This window comes from Oncorhynchus keta, chromosome 18 (genome assembly GCF_023373465.1).
Source record: "Oncorhynchus keta strain PuntledgeMale-10-30-2019 chromosome 18, Oket_V2, whole genome shotgun sequence".
Classification (NCBI taxonomy): Eukaryota; Metazoa; Chordata; class Actinopteri; order Salmoniformes; family Salmonidae; genus Oncorhynchus; species Oncorhynchus keta.
Window position 1 is genome coordinate 5,303,152 of NC_068438.1, and position 17,877 is coordinate 5,321,028.

At 43.3% G+C, this 17,877-nt stretch overlaps 2 protein-coding genes across 5 annotated transcripts; both read right to left on the minus strand.

Moving 5' to 3' along the window:
- Positions 1-2,721: 2,721 nt before the first annotated feature.
- On the minus strand, positions 2,722-11,749 carry nherf4a (NHERF family PDZ scaffold protein 4a). 2 transcript variants are annotated; one of them, XM_035791565.2, is made up of 11 exons: positions 11,520-11,749; positions 10,180-10,362; positions 9,968-10,029; positions 9,582-9,793; positions 8,540-8,744; positions 5,020-5,156; positions 4,657-4,864; positions 4,131-4,327; positions 3,641-3,859; positions 3,146-3,370; positions 2,722-3,030 (listed from the first exon to the last, which is right to left on the minus strand). In XM_035791565.2, exons 2-11 carry the CDS (start codon positions 10,191-10,193, stop codon positions 2,998-3,000), a joined length of 1,512 nt encoding a protein of 503 aa, XP_035647458.1. In that variant the 5' UTR covers positions 10,194-10,362; positions 11,520-11,749; the 3' UTR covers positions 2,722-2,997. The 2 variants fall into 2 exon arrangements, with proteins under 2 accessions (XP_035647458.1, XP_035647459.1); XM_035791566.2 differs by lacking the exon at positions 11,520-11,749 and adding an exon at positions 10,727-10,858.
- Positions 11,750-13,047: 1,298 nt separating this feature from the next.
- LOC118396924 (NLR family member X1-like) lies at positions 13,048-17,242 on the minus strand. 3 transcript variants are annotated; one of them, XM_035791317.2, is made up of 4 exons: positions 16,218-17,242; positions 15,786-15,829; positions 14,214-14,441; positions 13,048-13,754 (listed from the first exon to the last, which is right to left on the minus strand). In XM_035791317.2, exons 3-4 carry the CDS (start codon positions 14,375-14,377, stop codon positions 13,409-13,411), a joined length of 510 nt encoding a protein of 169 aa, XP_035647210.1. In that variant the 5' UTR covers positions 14,378-14,441; positions 15,786-15,829; positions 16,218-17,242; the 3' UTR covers positions 13,048-13,408. The 3 variants fall into 3 exon arrangements, with proteins under 3 accessions (XP_035647210.1, XP_035647209.1, XP_035647208.1); XM_035791316.2 differs by having other exon boundaries at positions 13,049-13,754; positions 14,214-14,466; XM_035791315.2 differs by having other exon boundaries at positions 13,049-13,754; positions 14,214-15,829.
- Between the last annotated feature and the right edge of the window lie 635 nt (positions 17,243-17,877).

A 17,877-nucleotide genomic window follows, 5' to 3' on the forward strand; every position in this document is an offset into this window, starting at 1 on the left:
CTCAAAACAACAAATGTTCCAAGAAGGAAAATAATCAAGCTCACAAATACAGACCAACTTACAACGAACAAACACACACAAAACCATGGGGGGACCAGAGGGTTAAATAAGGAACATATAATTATGGGAATGGAAACCAGGTATGTACAATGAAGACAAAACAAATGGGAAATGAAAAGTGGACCGGTGGCGGCTAGAAAACTGGTGACGTCGACCGCTGGTGACGGAAGTCGTGACATTTCCACTAGACACCAGGAGATGAATTCACCCTTCAGCAGGACAATAACCTAAAACACAAGGCCAAATATACATGGGAGTTGCTTACCGAGAAGACATTGAATGATCCTGAGTAGCAGAGTTACAATTTTCACTTAAATCTACTTATGGCAAGACCTGAAAATGATTGTCTAGGAATGATCAAAAAGCCTCTTTGACAGAGCGTGAAGAATTTTGAAAAGAATAATGGGCAAATGTTGCACAATAAAGGTGTGGAAAGCTCTTAAGAGACTTAACTGCAAAGACTCACAGCTGTTGGGCCACTATAAGTGCTGCAAAATGAGCAGCAACACTTCTCTGGGTGTAAAGTGGGTTCGGCACGAAAGCTCTAACAGGTTAACTGATATTTCCTAACATGACTTTGTTGGGTAAAGACTCTAATTCAAAACTCACTGACTCAACTGCACCCAACTCCTTTCCCACCCCACCCTAAAACCACAAATGAATCTGCCAAAAGGCAAGGATCCACTTTCTCCCAAAATGTACTACCAATTCAATCTTCTGGGATCTTCTTTCCATCTGTGCAGTACAATTCATGACCATAGCAATAAATGCCAAGCAGCCAACCTCACTAAAGCACAAACTGTTTGGGTCACTCTGTATTGGCCTACTACTCACAGGGATCCTCTCAGGCTCCCTCACCTTTTGCCCACCATCCTCTACTTTCCTCACTGCCTCAGCATATGACACTTTCTGCACTGCTCTCACCCTTGAAAATTAAATATGTCTCACTCGCACAGGGCATTTCTGATCCCTAGCAACATGGCCATCCCCACAATTGAAACACCCCACTTTTTACACTGAAACTACACAGTCTTTTGTCCTATGGCCCCCGGCACATATCTCACACCTTGGAATCTCCCTCCTACATACTGCTACAACATTACCATAAACCTGGCACCTGAAACAACATAGTGGATTTGGAACAAAAGCTCTCGCAGGATAACTTATATAGCGCAGCATGACTTTATCCGGCAAACACTCGGCATCAGAAGTCAGGACTGACAGGGTTTCCTCAGTCGCACCAAACGACGTGCATCACAGACACCAGGGATCCCCAACGTCAATTGATCCACCTTAACACTCAAGCCCCACCCCAGTCATCACTCCTTTCGATGGCGCTGGAGAGCAAAGCAGGACACCACTTTTGTCCCTCTGAGCAGCAGACACACAAAAAATCAACACATGTCCACCTCTGGATACTTTGACCTAATTGACAAAAGCCAACTCCTTCTTCATTACTTTTTAAGGCATGGATCCACTTTCTCCACTAATCATACTCCCACCTGTGCTAGAGTCAACTTGGGAATTTTCTCGGAAGCCTTCACCTCACCTGATGACCTGTTCTTGACCCAAAGGAGAGAGTACTCTGTATTTTTCGGTTTCTGGTTTGTACCTTGCGGACTTCTTTCTGTCTCGATTCATCTCCGCCGTCCACCCTCTTCCTCGCCCGGTCCTCCGACATGTCTTCCATCTCCTTGTGAGACTTCAGGAAACTCACTATCAAGCTTCCTGCTGCTGTCATGCTCCCTTAAGAAACCCGCCCACGTTCGCATACGCTGAGCTATTGCACTATCCAGGGGGTTATTTCAACAGTCTAAAGAGGTTTCCTCTCTGCATATCCTTGTCTGGACTGATAAAGTAGGCCTCAACTAAATCTAGGGTGAACTAAACCTATACTAAACATCAGATCATTGCAGCAGAAATAGTGAAGATGAGGAAATGGCAGGCTGGTGAGCTTGAATAGCGCTCAATGCATGAGTGCGACCTTAGCGATTGCATGACCTCGTCAAGAGGTTAAGACCTCTCTTGGTGTAATGGTAAAGATGTCGAAAGAATCCATGTTAAGTATTTGCTTTAATATGAAATTCTGCAAAAGCTGAAGTAGGTCTTGTGTGTGCACTGTAGATACTCACTGAATCTCCCTCCACCTTTACCTATCAGAATTCAGCTTGTAATGGAATGTTTTATAATATTGTGTTGTTTGATGACACAAACAAGGATCAAACACAGTACAAGCAGAAAAAAATGTAAATAATCAAAATCAACAAGACATCGTTTTGTCTATACTTGCATAGCTATATACTGCAGATTGAACTAGTTTTGTGCAATTGTATGGCTCGTCGTGTGCTTAGTGATAGATCTTTAAACTTTGTGCACCTCCTTGAATCATCGCATACAATAACGGTCATAGATTCTCAACTGAGCCTGACTGATGTTTTTCCCATTTTATTTTGTTTATCCTGATTTCACCTTAGAATAAACCTGAACTTCATTATCCCATCATATACACATGAGATATTAATCATTGAAACAGTGTGCAATCTACTCTGCCAATCCTCCATTGCAAGAAGCAGGTCATAGCATATCTCTAGTCCTGACAAAGAGGACATGTGAGATTGGGAGATGTGGAGCGAAGGGTGCCCCCAATGGCACCCCCCCCCATAGGGCCCTGGTCAAAAGTAGTGCACTATATAGGGAATAGGATGGCATTTAGGACACAGCGCAGGCCAAGCATCTATTTCAGTCCTTCTCTTTCAGGTTGCATTTAGAAGAAGAGGGAATAGCTTCACTGATTTCGTCCTGCACTGTGTTATCATTGGGACATGACTGAGTGGCTGCAGCTGTTTGTTGTTGATGCTGTGCCAGTGCCAGATCCTCTGTTAGGTGAGATGACTAATGTTGTCTTCATAACGACTTGGGTCACTTCTCAGCATTCCATCACAAGAAAGCATCATTCGTTTTCTCTAAAACCTGCAACGTATTAGATTAATAAGTATTATTTATCTCAATCTGTAGTATTAATATTTGTATCTGTGTGTGTGTGTGTGTGTGTGTGTGTGAGTGGATGCATGTGAGTGTTCCTCACCTGAGTGCTGTGGAGTATGACCCCAGGAGTGATTGGAAGCCCATTATGTTTGAGTCTCTCATACCCTGACCTCTCCACAACCAGTAATTTCAAAGACGACTCGCTCTTCTTTATCAGCATCACGACGTCCTCAAAGTACTCATTCTCTACATTCTGGCCATTTACCTCCACAACGACATCCCCTTCCCACAGCCCAGCCCTATGTCCTGAGCCCTTTACCACCACCTGCAGGACAAAAGAAAACTGTAGCCATAACCGTGCCACTCATTTCTCATACAAACCATTCCTCATTATAGCAATGCATGTGGAAAACAACACAGCAGATCAACATTGGGAACTTTTGATTGATGATAGCTGTTACTCGTTAGCACAACTTTGATTGGGGATGTTTCAAATTGACTATTTATGTCAGGAAACAAGAATAGAGATTACAACAAATAAATGAGCGAGAGATGGATGATAAGGGTTTTATGTTGTTGATGTTCAAAGGAATACCTGGCCTATGAAAGTTCCTGGCTCATGTTGAACACAGCCCAGATTAAACCCAAAGCCTGATTCTTCTCTCTCGAGGACACAGAGTCTTGGACAAGGAAGTGAGCCATGCTCGTTTTTACTCAGCCCATCCTGAATCTCAGTGCAAGGGGACTGTGTCTTCCTCATCCCCTCCCCTTCTGGCAGACTGTCCTCGTGGAATAGCAGGGGAGATAGACCCAACTGCGTTAGGGAACAGAATAGACTGTTTTTGAATGGGACGGTATTTTTAGTTGACATAATTCTTAGACAATCTTGTATTTGGTGTCAGCATTGATCTAAGCAACATCTTAACATAGTCATCATCTTACTGGAATTTCCTCATGAGGTTCAATAAAAATACAAGTCAGGAAAACTCAGAGGATCCTACTGACTACAGTTTCAATATTTTAACACCAGAACTCGCATGACTCCTAATTTCCAAACTGCACATGACCTCCGTCCACTTACACACCTGCGTGTAGAAGTCTCTTCCGTGTATGGGCATGGTGGTGAGGCTAACCCGGTTGCCACTCTTCCTCACTGTCCTGACAATATCCTCATGCTCCATGGACTCCGAAGGCTGCCCATTGACCGCCAGCAGCAAGTCTCCATCCTGCATGCCAGCCTCTTCTGCCGGACTCCCCACATCCACCTCACATAGTAGGTGAGCTGGAATCGACAACAAACAATTCAGCTCAGCCAGCAGGTATAATGTTCATGACTTGTTATAAGCATGTATGAGTCTTTCTAATGTCCTATTACAAGGTTTGTAATGTCCACAGTATGTATTCTATGCAGCACGTTTTCTACGGACTTAAAATGACTGTCATTTAGTTAGGATCATTAAGAGATGACAATAGGATATTATAAGGTGGTCATAGTAGGTGCTTGTAACATGGTCGTGCATACTTACAACAAATGGAAGTTTCTAGCAAAAAAAAGTGTATTGTTAGATGATGTGTGTGTGTGTGTGTGCTGTATGTGTGCATCATTCTCACCAATAGGCCCCCCTGATGTCAACCTCTCTTGTCGTAATAAGAAGCCGTATCCATCTGACCCCTGGACCAGATGCATCGTTGTGGGTCTGTGTGGCAGGTTGTGAGAGCCGGCCATGATCGGCAAGATGGGCAGTTTCCGTCGGACGTAGCTCGCTTCACTTTCTCTGTCGATGACGAGGACGGTCACATGGACGCTACATTTCTTCACCTGAGCAGTACACAGAGATAAACTTGAGGGAGAAGTGAGGAGCACGCTAGCACTTGCACACACACACTCACAGACATACTAAGACACACACACACATCTGCCATGTGGGTTTGTTTACCAAGAGCAGTTCCGAGAAGGAGGGTCTGTATGCTTACCATTTTACTGATAGCTGAATGGGTGAGCGTTGATACCATGGCACCGTTGATCCACACCAGTCTATCTCCGCTACGCACCCCTGCCTTCTTTGCAGGACCCTCACTTACTGTGCTCAACATGTATTGACCCTTCTGACCTGGAGAGATAAAAAAAAAACAGACACAAACAAACATGTCCACAGAGATCCTCTCTTCGGTAATCAAATCTTATTTGTCACATACGCCCAAAACAATTAGGTGTAGACTCAACCGTGAAATGCTTACTTATGATATCTTTACCAACAAAGCAGAGTTAAAAAGTATGTAAAATAACAGTAAAATAATTATAAAGAGGCTATGTACAAGGTACCAAGTCAATGTGCAGGGGTACGAGGTTGTTGAGTTAATTATGTCCGTGTAGGTTGAGGTAAAAGTGACTGGGCAATCAGGATAGATAATAAATAAAGTAGAAGCAGCGTATGTACGGTGCCTTCGGAAAGTATTCAGGCCCCTTGACTTTTTCCACATTTTGTTAGGTTCCAGCCCTATTCTAAAATGGATTCAATATTTTTTTCTTCCCTCATCAATCTACAAACAATACCCTATAATGACAGAGCAAAAACAGGTTTAGACATTTTTGCCAATTTAATACAAAATACAAATAAAAAAACAGAAATATTACATTTACATAAGTATTAAAACACTTTACTCAGTATTTTGTTGAAGTACCTTTGGCAGCTATTACAGCCTCAAGTCTTCTTGGGTATAACGCTACAAGCTTGGCACACCTGTATTTGGAAAGTTTCTCCCATTCTTCTCTGCAGATCATCTCAAACTCTGTCAAGTTGGATGGGGAGTGTTGCTGCACAGCTATTTTCAGTTCTCTCCAGAGATGTTCGATAGGGTTCAAGTCCGGGCTCTTGCTGGGCCACTCAAGGACATTCAGAGACTTGACCCGAAGCCACTCCTGCGTTGTCTTGGCTGTGTGCTTAGGGTCGTTGAATTGTTGGAAGGTGAACCTTCGCACAGTCTGAGATCCTGAGTGCTCTGGAGCAGGTTTTCATCAAGGATCTCTCTGTACTTTGCTCCGTTCATCTATGCCTCGATCCTGACTAGTTTCTCAGTCCCTGCCGCTGAAAAACATCCCCACAGGATGTTCTGCCACCACCATGCTTCACTGTAGGAATGGTCCAAGGTTTCCTCTAGACATGACGCTAGGCATTCAGGCCAAAGAGTTTAATCTGGGTTCATCAGACCAGAGAATCTTGTTTCTCATGGTCTGAGAGTCTTTAGGTGCCTTTTAGCAAATTCCACGCGGGCTGTCTGAGAAATGGCTTCCGTCTGGCCCCTCTACCATAAAGGCCTGATTGGTGGAGTGCTGCAGAGATGGTTGTCCTTCTGGAAGATTCTCCCATCTCCACAGAGGAAAAGCCGTGCGACAATCCAAAGATTCATAGAAGCCCTTCCAGAATCTCTCCAACTACCCAAGGATGTCAGAGTACAAAAATTGGTTAACCACCCAACTGAGGAACTCAATTTAACCTTGCTTAATATCCTAGATACAGTCGCACCCCTAAAAAAAATTGCCATAAGAAACTAGCTCCTTGATATACAGAAAATACCCGAGCCCTGAAACAAGCTTCCAGAAAACTGGAATGGAAATGGTGCTCCACCGAACCTGAAGTCTTCCGACTAGCTTGGAAAGACAGTGCTGTGCGATATCGAAGAGCCCTCACTGCTGCTCGATCATCCTATTTTTCCAACTTAATTGAGGAGAATAAGAACAATCCAACATTTATTTTTGATACTGTCGCAAAGCGAACTAAAAAGCAGCATTCCCCAAGAGAGGATGGCTTTCACCTCAGCAGTGATAAATTCATGAACTTCTTCCATGAAAAGATCATGATCATTAGAAAGCAAATTACGGACTCCTCTTTAAATCTGCATATTTCTCCAAAGCTCAGTTGTCCTGAGTCTCCATAACACTGCCAAGACCTAGGATCAAGGGAGGCACTCAAGTTTTTTAAATCCTATATCTCTTGAGACATTCATGAAAATAGTAATGGTCTCTAAACCTTCAAGCTGTTGCGTAGCAACTCACTGCCTTCCTGAATACAAACAATGTATACGAAACACTTCAGTCTGGTTTTAGACCCCATCATAGCACTGAGACTGCACTCGAAGGTGGTAAATTACCTTTTAATGGCGTCAGACCAAGGCTCTGCATCTGTCCTCGTGCTCCTAGACCTTAGTGCTGCTTTTGACACCATCGATCATCACATTCTTTTGGAGAGATTGGAAACCCAAATTGGTCTACATGGACAAGTTCAGGCCTGGTTTAGATCTTATCTGTCGGGAAGATATTTGTTTGTGTCTGTGGATGGTTTTTCCTCTAACAAATCAACTGTAAGTTTCGGTGTTCCTCAAGGTTCCGTTTTAGGACCACTATTGTTTTCACTATATATTTTACCTCTTGATGATGTCATTCGGAAACATAGTGTTAACTTTCACTGCTATACGGATGATACACAGCTGTATATTTCAATGAAACATGGTGAAGCCCCAAAATGGCCCTCCCTGGAAGCCTGTGTTTCAGACATAAGGAAGTGGATGGCGGCAAATGTTCTCCTTTTAAACTCTGACAAAACAGAGATGCTAGTTCTAGGTCCCAAGAAGCAAAGAGATCTTTTGTTTGATCTGACAATTAATATGATGGTTGTACAGTCCTCTCAAATAAAACTGTGTAGAACCTCAGCGTTACTCTGGACCCTGATCTCTCTTTTGATGAACATATCAAGACTACTTCAAGGACAGCTTTTTTCCATCTATGTAACATTGCAAAAAATCTGAAACATTTTGTACAAAAATGATGCAGAAATGTTCATCCATGCTTTTGTCACTTCTATATTAGACTACTGCAATGCTCTACTTTCCGGCTACCCGGATAAAGCACTAAATAAACTTCAGTTAGAATCAGCTGCTAGAATCTTGACTAGAACAAAAAAATATGATCATGTTACTCCAGTGCTAGCCTCTCTACACTGGCTTCCTGTTAAGACTCGGGCTGATTTCAAGGTTTTACTGCTAACCTACAAAGCATTACATGGGCTTGCTCCTACCTATCTTTCTGATTTGGTTCTGCCGTACATACCTACACGTACCTGATACCTCTACGGACAATTCCGACCTCATGGTTTCGTTTTTGCTGTGGGACCTTATATAGACAGGTGTGTGCCTTTCCAAATGATGTCCAATCAATAGAATTTACCACAGGTGGACTCCAATCTAGTTGTAGAATAGGAGAACACTTTTTGGTTCCAGGTAGAACCCTTTTGGTTCCAGGTATAACCCTTTACACAGAGGGTTCTCCTATGGGAATAGCCAAAGAAGAGGTTGATAACCTGAGTTCAATTCCACAGTCCGCCGTTTCTCAAATTTAACTCGACCCTTATCTGCCTTTCCGTCTCCCCCCGCTCTCCTTCCTACTGTTTAGCAAATCATCTGCCAAAAAAATATTACGGAATGAATAACTCATAGCTACCTTCAATGGGGATGATGCTGATTCCCAGACCTAAGACAGGGTCTCTGGTGATGTGACACAGCCTGGGCCGGGAACATGTCTCCCCTCGGTAAGCCCTGGTCAGAGCCTGGATGTCCAGTCCCTGGGCCAGCGCCTCCTTATACTCCTCCCCCTTCAGAACCAGCAGGAACAGCTGCAGCCCACATGCCTGGATTCTCTGCACCACCTGTCAATCAGAGCAGAACATGCTGCAGCTACGAAACAAAGACTCTGTTTAGACCAAGTAGGTAAGCCTTGTCCCAGCCAGAATGGTGTGTGGCAGCTTTATGTGCAGAGGAAACTGTCGGATGTAGCGTGTGGCAGCTTTATGTGCATAGGACACTGTCGGATGTATCGTGTGGCAGCTTTATGTGCAGAGGACACTGTCGGATGTATCGTGTGGCAGCTTTATGTGCAGAGGACACTGTCGGATGTAACGTGTGGCAGCTTTATGTGCAGAGGACACTGTCGGATGTATCGTGTGGCAGCTTTATGTGCAGAGGACACTGTCGGATGTAACGTGTGGCAGCTTTATGTAGCGTGTGGCAGCTTTATGTAGTGTGTGGCAGCTTTATGTGCAGAGGACACTGTCGGATGTAACGTGTGGCAGCTTTATGTAGCGTGTGGCAGCTTTATGTAGTGTGTGGCAGCTTTATGTGCAGAGGACACTGTCGGATGTAACGTGTGGCAGCTTTATGTAGCGTGTGGCAGCTTTATGTGCAGAGGACACTGTCGGATGTAGCGTGTGGCAGCTTTATGTAGCGTGTGGCAGCTTTATGTGCAGAGGACACTGTTGGATGTAGCGTGTGGCAGCTTTATGTAGCGTGTGGCAGCTTTATTTGCAGAGGACACTGTCGGAGACATTGTAAGAGAAGAGGTTCTCTCAGATCTCTTAAAGTCTGGTTCTGACCCACATGTGATGAAGCAGACGCACATTACATACAGAACTCACATCTGTGTGCCAAAGCTTTAAGAAACGTGTGCACAGTGATTCCACTGACATAACGGTACGTCTGGTTCTCACCCTCGAGAACTCCATGTTGTCGACAAATTCCTCGTTGACCTCCAGCACACGGTCCCCGTCCCTGAGCCCACTGAGCGCTGCAGGACTCCACGGATCCACCTGGTGGACAACATAGCCCCGGCAGCTCCTTTCCATTCGCAGAAGGAAGCCAAAACTCTGGCCCTCTTTGCACTTTATCTGGCACAGGCGGGGTACCGGACTGGGATCTGGCTCTGGAGGGAAGGACAAAACACTGCCATTGACATAGCATGGGCATTGTGTGTGGATACCTAAAGAAGTCAGGTTTATCTTGATTACTATGATTGATGAACTAGTGTTCGTCAGACCATCTTCCATGCATTGGGAAATGATGGATGATTTTGGATGTGTTCGTTCTCAAACCTTACCCGGGTCGTCTGAGATGATCAAGGCTGGATTGTCGATCCCCTCTTTCGGATTGAAGGTGAATCTTTTGAGTAAGGAAAATAAAAAAGTCCAAGTTTAAAAATGAATTGGCTTTAAGGATGTGTGTTAAGGACATATTCGATAATGTCCTATTTTGTATTATGACAATTGTCTCTAGTCCAATTAGTAGCCATAAAAACAAAAAAAAACTTACCTTGGAAATGCCATTGCATCCTCAAGACCTAGAATGACAGAAAAAAGAAAAATCCCTCAAGTTTGTTTTCTCTGCAGTAATGATTCCAGGAATGACCTTCTCCCTGTGGCTGTGTGTCCTTGGTCCAAACATCCAGGTTACTCATCTCCAAATGAAATCCGGTGCCTTCAGAAAGTAATTAGGCTGTAACACAACAAAATGTGGAATAAGTCAAGGGGTATGAATACTTTCTGTGTGTTCCCCATGCCCTGTCCGGACACAATCAAAGGTGATCATTAGCTCAAATATTTAACGTCTCTCCAGCATCCAGCCCTTCTATTTGTCTATGTTGAGCTGTACAGTAACTGTCCTTACGGATTACTTTGATGAATGAATCGTAGTGAGAGAAAAAAACTTGTGACCCGTGTCACAGCATAGCATTTGATAGGCACAGTCAAGTCATTCATTACTTATTACTGTAATGTCATTCTAAGGTTTGGCTTAGTCTTTCCTCATGAATATCCTAACCTGGCCTAATGACTAACATTAGGATGAGGAGGATACTCACACTCACACGCCCCAGCATGCCAGTCCTTATACAAGCATTTCCATTTCTTATTTGCATACAGAAGTCATCCCTTCCCTTCCTGCTCGACTGTTACACACACACACACACACACACACCCACATTCAACCTCTTGGCAAGGAGAGGTCTGTGCAGGCTGTCAGGTTGTTAGTGGTGATATCTGCAGTGTCATGTTCCCAGCTATCTGCTGACTGTCATTATTCTAGCTGTGGAGGGACCGGACAGCTTTTATCACAGGGCTTTTATTAAAGGAAGGCTGCCTTTTTTTCTGTTATAGGTTGACCTAGAAAGGACTGGCGATGTTGTATGTTGACTATCAACATGTTTATTTTGGGTTCAGCAGTCAATGTAGGCTAGCATATTCATGTATGCTGAGGGGGTAGCAGTTAACAATTCATTATTCATCCCAAAACAAAACACAAAAATGTACAGTACAGTCTTCATTTTAATTTTAGAAGCAAACAAGTTACTTCGTAGCACTGTCACACAACACAGAAGGCTACCTTTAATCACCAATGATCAAACACACTTTAGAACACACGCACAAGGCTATTGTAATGCAAAATGCTATTTGAATATACAAATCTCATATTGTGCACTCTTTCTAGTTCTGAAGCAAGACCATGCCTTGTGAAACGTAGAAGCATGTCTGTGTCTTGACACAGACAACAATAGAGACTGGTCTTGGGAAAGGCCTTGCGCCAAAACGTATACATTGAACATTATATCCTCTTGTCCTTGTTGTGTGTAGATGTAAAAAAAAACAGACTCTTACCTGCGGTGCACCTCGTGGCTGCTATCTGTCCTTGTGTCTGGACGTCCTCCTGGCTGTCTGAGGTTGTGTGGAGGTGCAAGGTACACAGCAGATTGTGACTTTAAGATTCCTCTGTATGTCAGCATTTGAGACGGTAACTCCTTCTTCCTCCACCACAACACTAGGCCTCCTAGGGCTTAATGTTTAGCTAACCTGTGACCAGACCTGGTAACCCATCACAACACTGAACACTCCCCAGGTTTCTTAGATAAGTGCTATCATAAAATGGTTTACGAGCTTAAACAACTTTAAGCTGATGCCAACAATTTGACAATATTGACTACACTGTTAAGGCCACTGGGGGTCATGGGTGCTACACTGCAGGTGAAAGAATGGTTCAAAACGTTGGTGGTTGATTAGTGGCACAATGAGACGAAAACAGCAATGAGCCTATCTGGAAATTTTATGAGGATCTAGGTTAGCCCTCTGGTTTCAATGTGTTGGTGCGGGGACCTTGAGAAGATCATTGTCCATTCTAAACCTGATGTAAATTCATTTCAAAATAGACATACTGTAATGACATTGATTTGGACTTTGAAGTTCATGGGTCAAAGTGCACATTACTTCTCTATATTGTGGCAAGAGCAAAAAAGTAATCCTATTGGTCAATAAACTATGATTATTTATTTGTTTGTAAGCAAAGGAGGTGTGATGATGCAGCACAGCACAGCCTGCACTGAATACATTACATGCAACACTTAATGTATTTTCAAGTATCAATCCATGTTGCTCCATTTTATCAAGTGATTGTTCCTAATTAAAACAGCGAAACACTCATTAATGAGCACAAACACAACACATTTCAACACATTGTAACCTACTTGAATATATCTTAAACACCAACAGACATACTCAAGCAAAAAAACAGGGAGAAAATACAAAATACTACAAATTTGGAACACAGAGTACACAAGGAGGCCCAAAACAAATATATCTACTTGCATAATAGGGTATGTGACACCTTCCTACGTAGGCTTGAAAAGGACTCTTTCAGTTTCACACCATTATATGTTATTCAATACATTTTGCATAGATTTGGCTGTCCCACTTCTCACATGCTAAAATTCTTCAAGGCTATGGATACGTGGGCTTATGCTATGGTTGAAAGTGGAAGACTTTGTACATACTGAATACCGCACATTGAACATGACGGCCTCTTCTATGTTGGGTCACCCGCACCACCACATCAGTCAGTCTTCAGGACACCATCACCACCACCATCACCAGGCTTACGGAGGCTCCGGCCTGGCCTTGAATGGCTCAGACTGCTTGGATTATAAAGAGCAGACACTCATGGAAACTCAACTTTAATGCAAGTGACTGCTTGGACTACAAAGACCAGGCCTCCTGGAGGTTCCAAGTCTTGTGAGGACTACAAAGACCATGGGACTCATGTCTTGTGGTTGGTTTACTCTGGTTTACTTTTTTTTCTCCCTTCTGTATTTTCCCTCCTTCCCTATTTAGTTTCCTCACTCAAAATGTGTTGATTTTTAAAGAGAAAAAAGTATATGAACTTTAAAAAGTAACAGCAATTATAGTTTGGATGGACAGAAGCTCATTGATTGGACTAATATTTATTATTTTCAAAATTAAATGCAGCCATCATGGTAATTAAATCAACACAACCCACAAATATCCCAAAACAACTTAAATCCCCAAATACTTATTTCACCACTATATTTTTGCAAGTTATAGGCAGGCGTACAAAACGTGCATACAAAATAGTTCACAAACACAACGTTCTCAAAGGTTCTCAGAATTGTCACCAACAGATACAGTCAAACAAAATGAAGGATCATGGCACATGTTAAAAACCCCAAACATTGCTTTTCCATTATTTGGCACTCTCGTCAGTCCCTGTCGGGATCTTCTTCAGTAGCATCTGCAGGGTCTGCCTGACGCCGTTCTCCACCCTGTGGAAGTGCATCGTTTCCCAGAAGCTTGGCGCCTGCTGCCTGCCCCCACTCCAGGTCCCGGTGGAAGATCTGCAGCTGTTCCCAGACGAGTTCCCGCTCCCAGGACGAGGCGTTCTTACTGATGACTCTCAGGATGGGGTGCCAGTCCTCCGAGATGTCTGACCATTCGGTGACCGAGGCCAGCACCTTCACGTGCCGCCTCGTGCCTCCCTGCTCCAGTGGGACTTCTCGCACGTACAGGGACTGCTTCCCAACGTTGCTGAGAGGATTCAGGTACAAGCTGTGGAACACAATGGAATTAATGTATACACATAACCTACATATAGTCACATTCATGTGGTTATTCTTAGTGTTACTTTGGATTATTACTTTTTATTTTAGCCTACTTGGTAAATATTTTCTTCTTGAACTGCATGTTTGGTTAAGGTCTTGTAAGTAAGCATTTAATGGTAAAGTCTACACTTGTTGTATTCAGCACATGTGGCAAATAAAGTTTGATTTGATTCAAACGCCACTTCATACAGAGACGATACATAAGTGCATGATGAAAAGAAAATAGCCCAAATAAAATACTAAAGAAACCATAGTGGTCGAGTCACGCAAGTTATTTTTTTTAAAATAGGGGTCTGCAGCTGTTGGCCCACGAGCAAAATCTGGTCCCCACAGAATAATTATATGCCCCACTTAATCCCATTTACTGTAATTCCAGGACATGTTGATACGGTGATGATTAGCTTACTGCACAGTGTGGATGCTCAGGTGCTCACTGCAGGCGTACACCAGGGTCAGAGCAGCGTTGTCCCCGATGTTGTTGTAGGCCACGTTGAGCTCCTGCAGGCCAGTGTGCTTGTTGAGCCTCTCGACAAGCTCGCGGGCCCCTGTATCGCCCATGCCCATGTGCATCAGGGACAGCTGTCCTGAGAGACTGGTTCCCTGGCAGGGTGTCCAGAAGACAGCGAGCCCTGGACTTCAACAGGGGGTTATAACACAGGCTACAGAGGGACAGTCACAGGGCACTGTATCAGCATTCAGACTGGACAAGTGAAGATTGGTTGAAACAGCATATCTGTTAGTTAGACATTAGACCAACACTCGTTTGGACAAGTTGTCTATCTTCATACATTAAACATCTTATTTGAAGTGTAATGCGTGCAAGTTCTTACATTAGAGAAATTGCCACTTTCTGACCAAAGCAAATGAATAAATAAGGCAAAATTTATTTAAAGCTTTAATTATACTGAAGTTGTAAATTCCATTGATGAGTCAATATTATTATTACCATTGTCTACCTTTTGAGCCATAGAAAAGGCAATAAGGCCATAAACCTGGTAAAGAGTCAGCGTCTTACTGTAGAGAACTAATAGTACTGTTGGGGTTAAGTAGTATATATTTCAGGAGAATGCAGGACTCAGGACCCGGGCTATTAAACTGGAGACAACAGAGAGAAAAAAAAAGCATACACAGCTATCACAAACACATGCCCACACACGTGTTAGCCTGCAAACCACGAACCTCCAGGTACTGTCAATAGAACAATAAAATATAATAAAAAACACAGATTACACTCCTTTTAAACTTATGAACTCCAGATTAAAAGCTTGAACACAGATTAAACTCCATGTTGCAGGTCTTGATGAAGTAACACCATGCTTTTTTTTTTTTTACAACCACAACCAAAGAGCAGGCCAGGCTCAATAACCTGATAACACTAAAATAGAAAGCTCATACCCTGATCTGTTTCACCTGTCTTTGTGCGTGTATCCACCCCCCTCCAGGTGTTTCCCATCTTCCCCATTATCCCCAGTGTATTTATACCTGTGTTCTCTGTTTGTCTGTTGCCAGTTCGTTTTGTTTCGTGAAACCTACCAGCAGCTGTTCCCCTGCGCCTATCTGTTCTTGCGCCTGTTTTCTAGTCCTTCCTGGTTTTGACCTTTCTGCCTGCCCTGAGCCAGCCTGCAGTTCTATACCTTGCCCCATCTCACTGGATTATTGACCCCTGCCTGCCCTGACCCTGAGACTGCCTGCTGTTCTGGACCTTTTGCACCCTGTCTGGATTACTGACCTCTGCCTGACTTTGACCTGTCGTTTGCCTGCCCCTGTACTAGAAAATCGACATCTGCATCTGGGTCATACCTGAAACCTGATAGATATCAAAGGTTATATTATGGCTAGCAAAGTCTCCCGTTACTCTCAATGCGCCTTCCTTTCGATACTCAGCAATAGCATCACAATATCATGTTTTCAATGCCCACAGGGAGTACACTTTTTACGCAGCAAGTCAAACACATTTAGGCTACAATGTCAAACCTACCATGAATGAATCCGTGAATGATACTGGATGGATCAAGTCAGGACCTGAAATGTCACAGTGGCAGTTAATGATTTTAAGGCCTCCTTTGCAAACATTAATTAGCAATACAAGCCAAAAGCAGCAAATATTGCTGCATGTTTGTACACCTCTCAGTAAATGGAGGATTTGGAGTGTTACTGATAAGGCTTTGGGCCACCTTAGATTTACCATCTGTATTCTGAAAATTATAACATAACTCAATGAGGTGAACAGTGGGTATATGTTACTTAGTAGGTAGAAATACACTAGTAATGTGACGTTTTTACTGTGGTAAGTAGTGACTGTTACCATGGACAGATACAAGAGGTCAATCTTGTGAGAATCTTATTTCCCAAGCTCCTAACAAAAAAAAGTTGAATTGACTAAAGCCCCACACATCGAGACTTCTCTTACTTGAGGTTGAGGGTGTGGCAGAAGGCGGGTCACAGAATGGTCAGCAGGTCATTGGTCAGATGACAGGAAGAAAGGTCCAGCTCCTCCAGGTGGTACCTCAAGAGTATACAGGCCAGCACAGTGCTCAGGACGAAGCACTTGAGGGGAGTCAATGCACAAGGGGGGCAGCTTGATGCTGCGGATGGAGAGCAGGACCTCCGCCGTGAGCCTGGGATTCTGGTACTCGTAGAGGAGCACCAGCAGGACCATGAGCTCCTCAGAGGGCTGCCACTTAACATGCTGAGGCTCACTCAACAACAGTGATTATTTCTCTACTTACATGTCACAACAGGTAGCATGTGTCCAGGTCACACAAAATACGGATCGAGCACTAAGACTCGTACATTATGGGGTGGTTTCCTGGACACAGATTAAGCCTAGTCCTGGAATAAAAAGCAAGCTAAATGGAGAATCGCCATTTTAAAAAAAGACGCTTTTTAGTCCGGTATTATGCTTAATCTGTGTCCAGGAAACAGCCCCTATGTGTTGTCTGTTTACACTGTATGAAAGGGTGGAACTGTAAAATGTAAATGTCTGGGTGATGAGTAGTTGGTTTGGTGTTTGTGTCAAATGTGCACGTCTGTGGAAGAGAATGTTGACTAACCTGTGACATGAGCTCATCTTCCTAGGAGTAACTCTGCTTGCCAGTAGGCTGAGGTTCACATATAAAGGCAAACACAGTCACCACATCATATCATTCTCAGTGGTTATACGGAATACATAATACATACAGTGTAGAGTAAATGATTATAATGGCGATTCTGATCCAACCATTAATGTATACATTGTGTCCCTGGCCTGGGATGATGGAAGTTCAACATGTAGCTAGATGTAGTAGTTCATTACTTGTTGCTTTTATCTCTTATTCTTATCCGTATATTTTTTGAAACGGCATTGTTGGTTAGGGGCTCGTAAGTAAGCATTTCTCCTGTTCACTTGATTTGAGCAGGCTTGACACATTGTTGCCCATGAAAGGAAGTTAGTCTAGCGAGCGAGTATTTTAGCCACGTATCCTAGGATAACAAAAACTAAAAGCTTGTACTGTACGACAAAGTCATAGACCCCCATCATATTTAATTTACATTGATTTGGACTAAATTGTTTTTTGGTATCTTTTAGTTGTCACTGTATTAGACTAAGCAGAGGTGATTATGTTCAAGTTGAAATGGTCCTGGAATAGTGGAGGCAGAGGCTGTTTTCTTTGCGACTTGCTGTAACTTTCCGAGGTTCTAAATCAATAATTGTTTGGTAGTCCCAAAATGTTTGAAAAATGTACTTGCCATGATGTAGGTCATGTACCTGTTTGCAACATTCAATATGCTTTGTGGACTTCACTGGACAGAGTTTTCTCTCTGGTTTTGTGATGAAACAAAGGTGTGGTTGAATTTATTCTGCCACTGTCTTCTCATTGTCTTGGCCTTAGGCCTATATATCATGGTTGGCATCCCAAGGTACCCACACACAGCTACTGGAGGCAGCTCCTGCTTTCTTTGCGACTTGAGGTAACTCTCTGTGGTTCTAAATCAATAGTTGTTTAGTAGTCCGAAAATGTTGGAAACACTAACTTGATTGACCATGCTGTAGGTCATGTAACTGTTTGTTATATGCATCCTTTATGGAC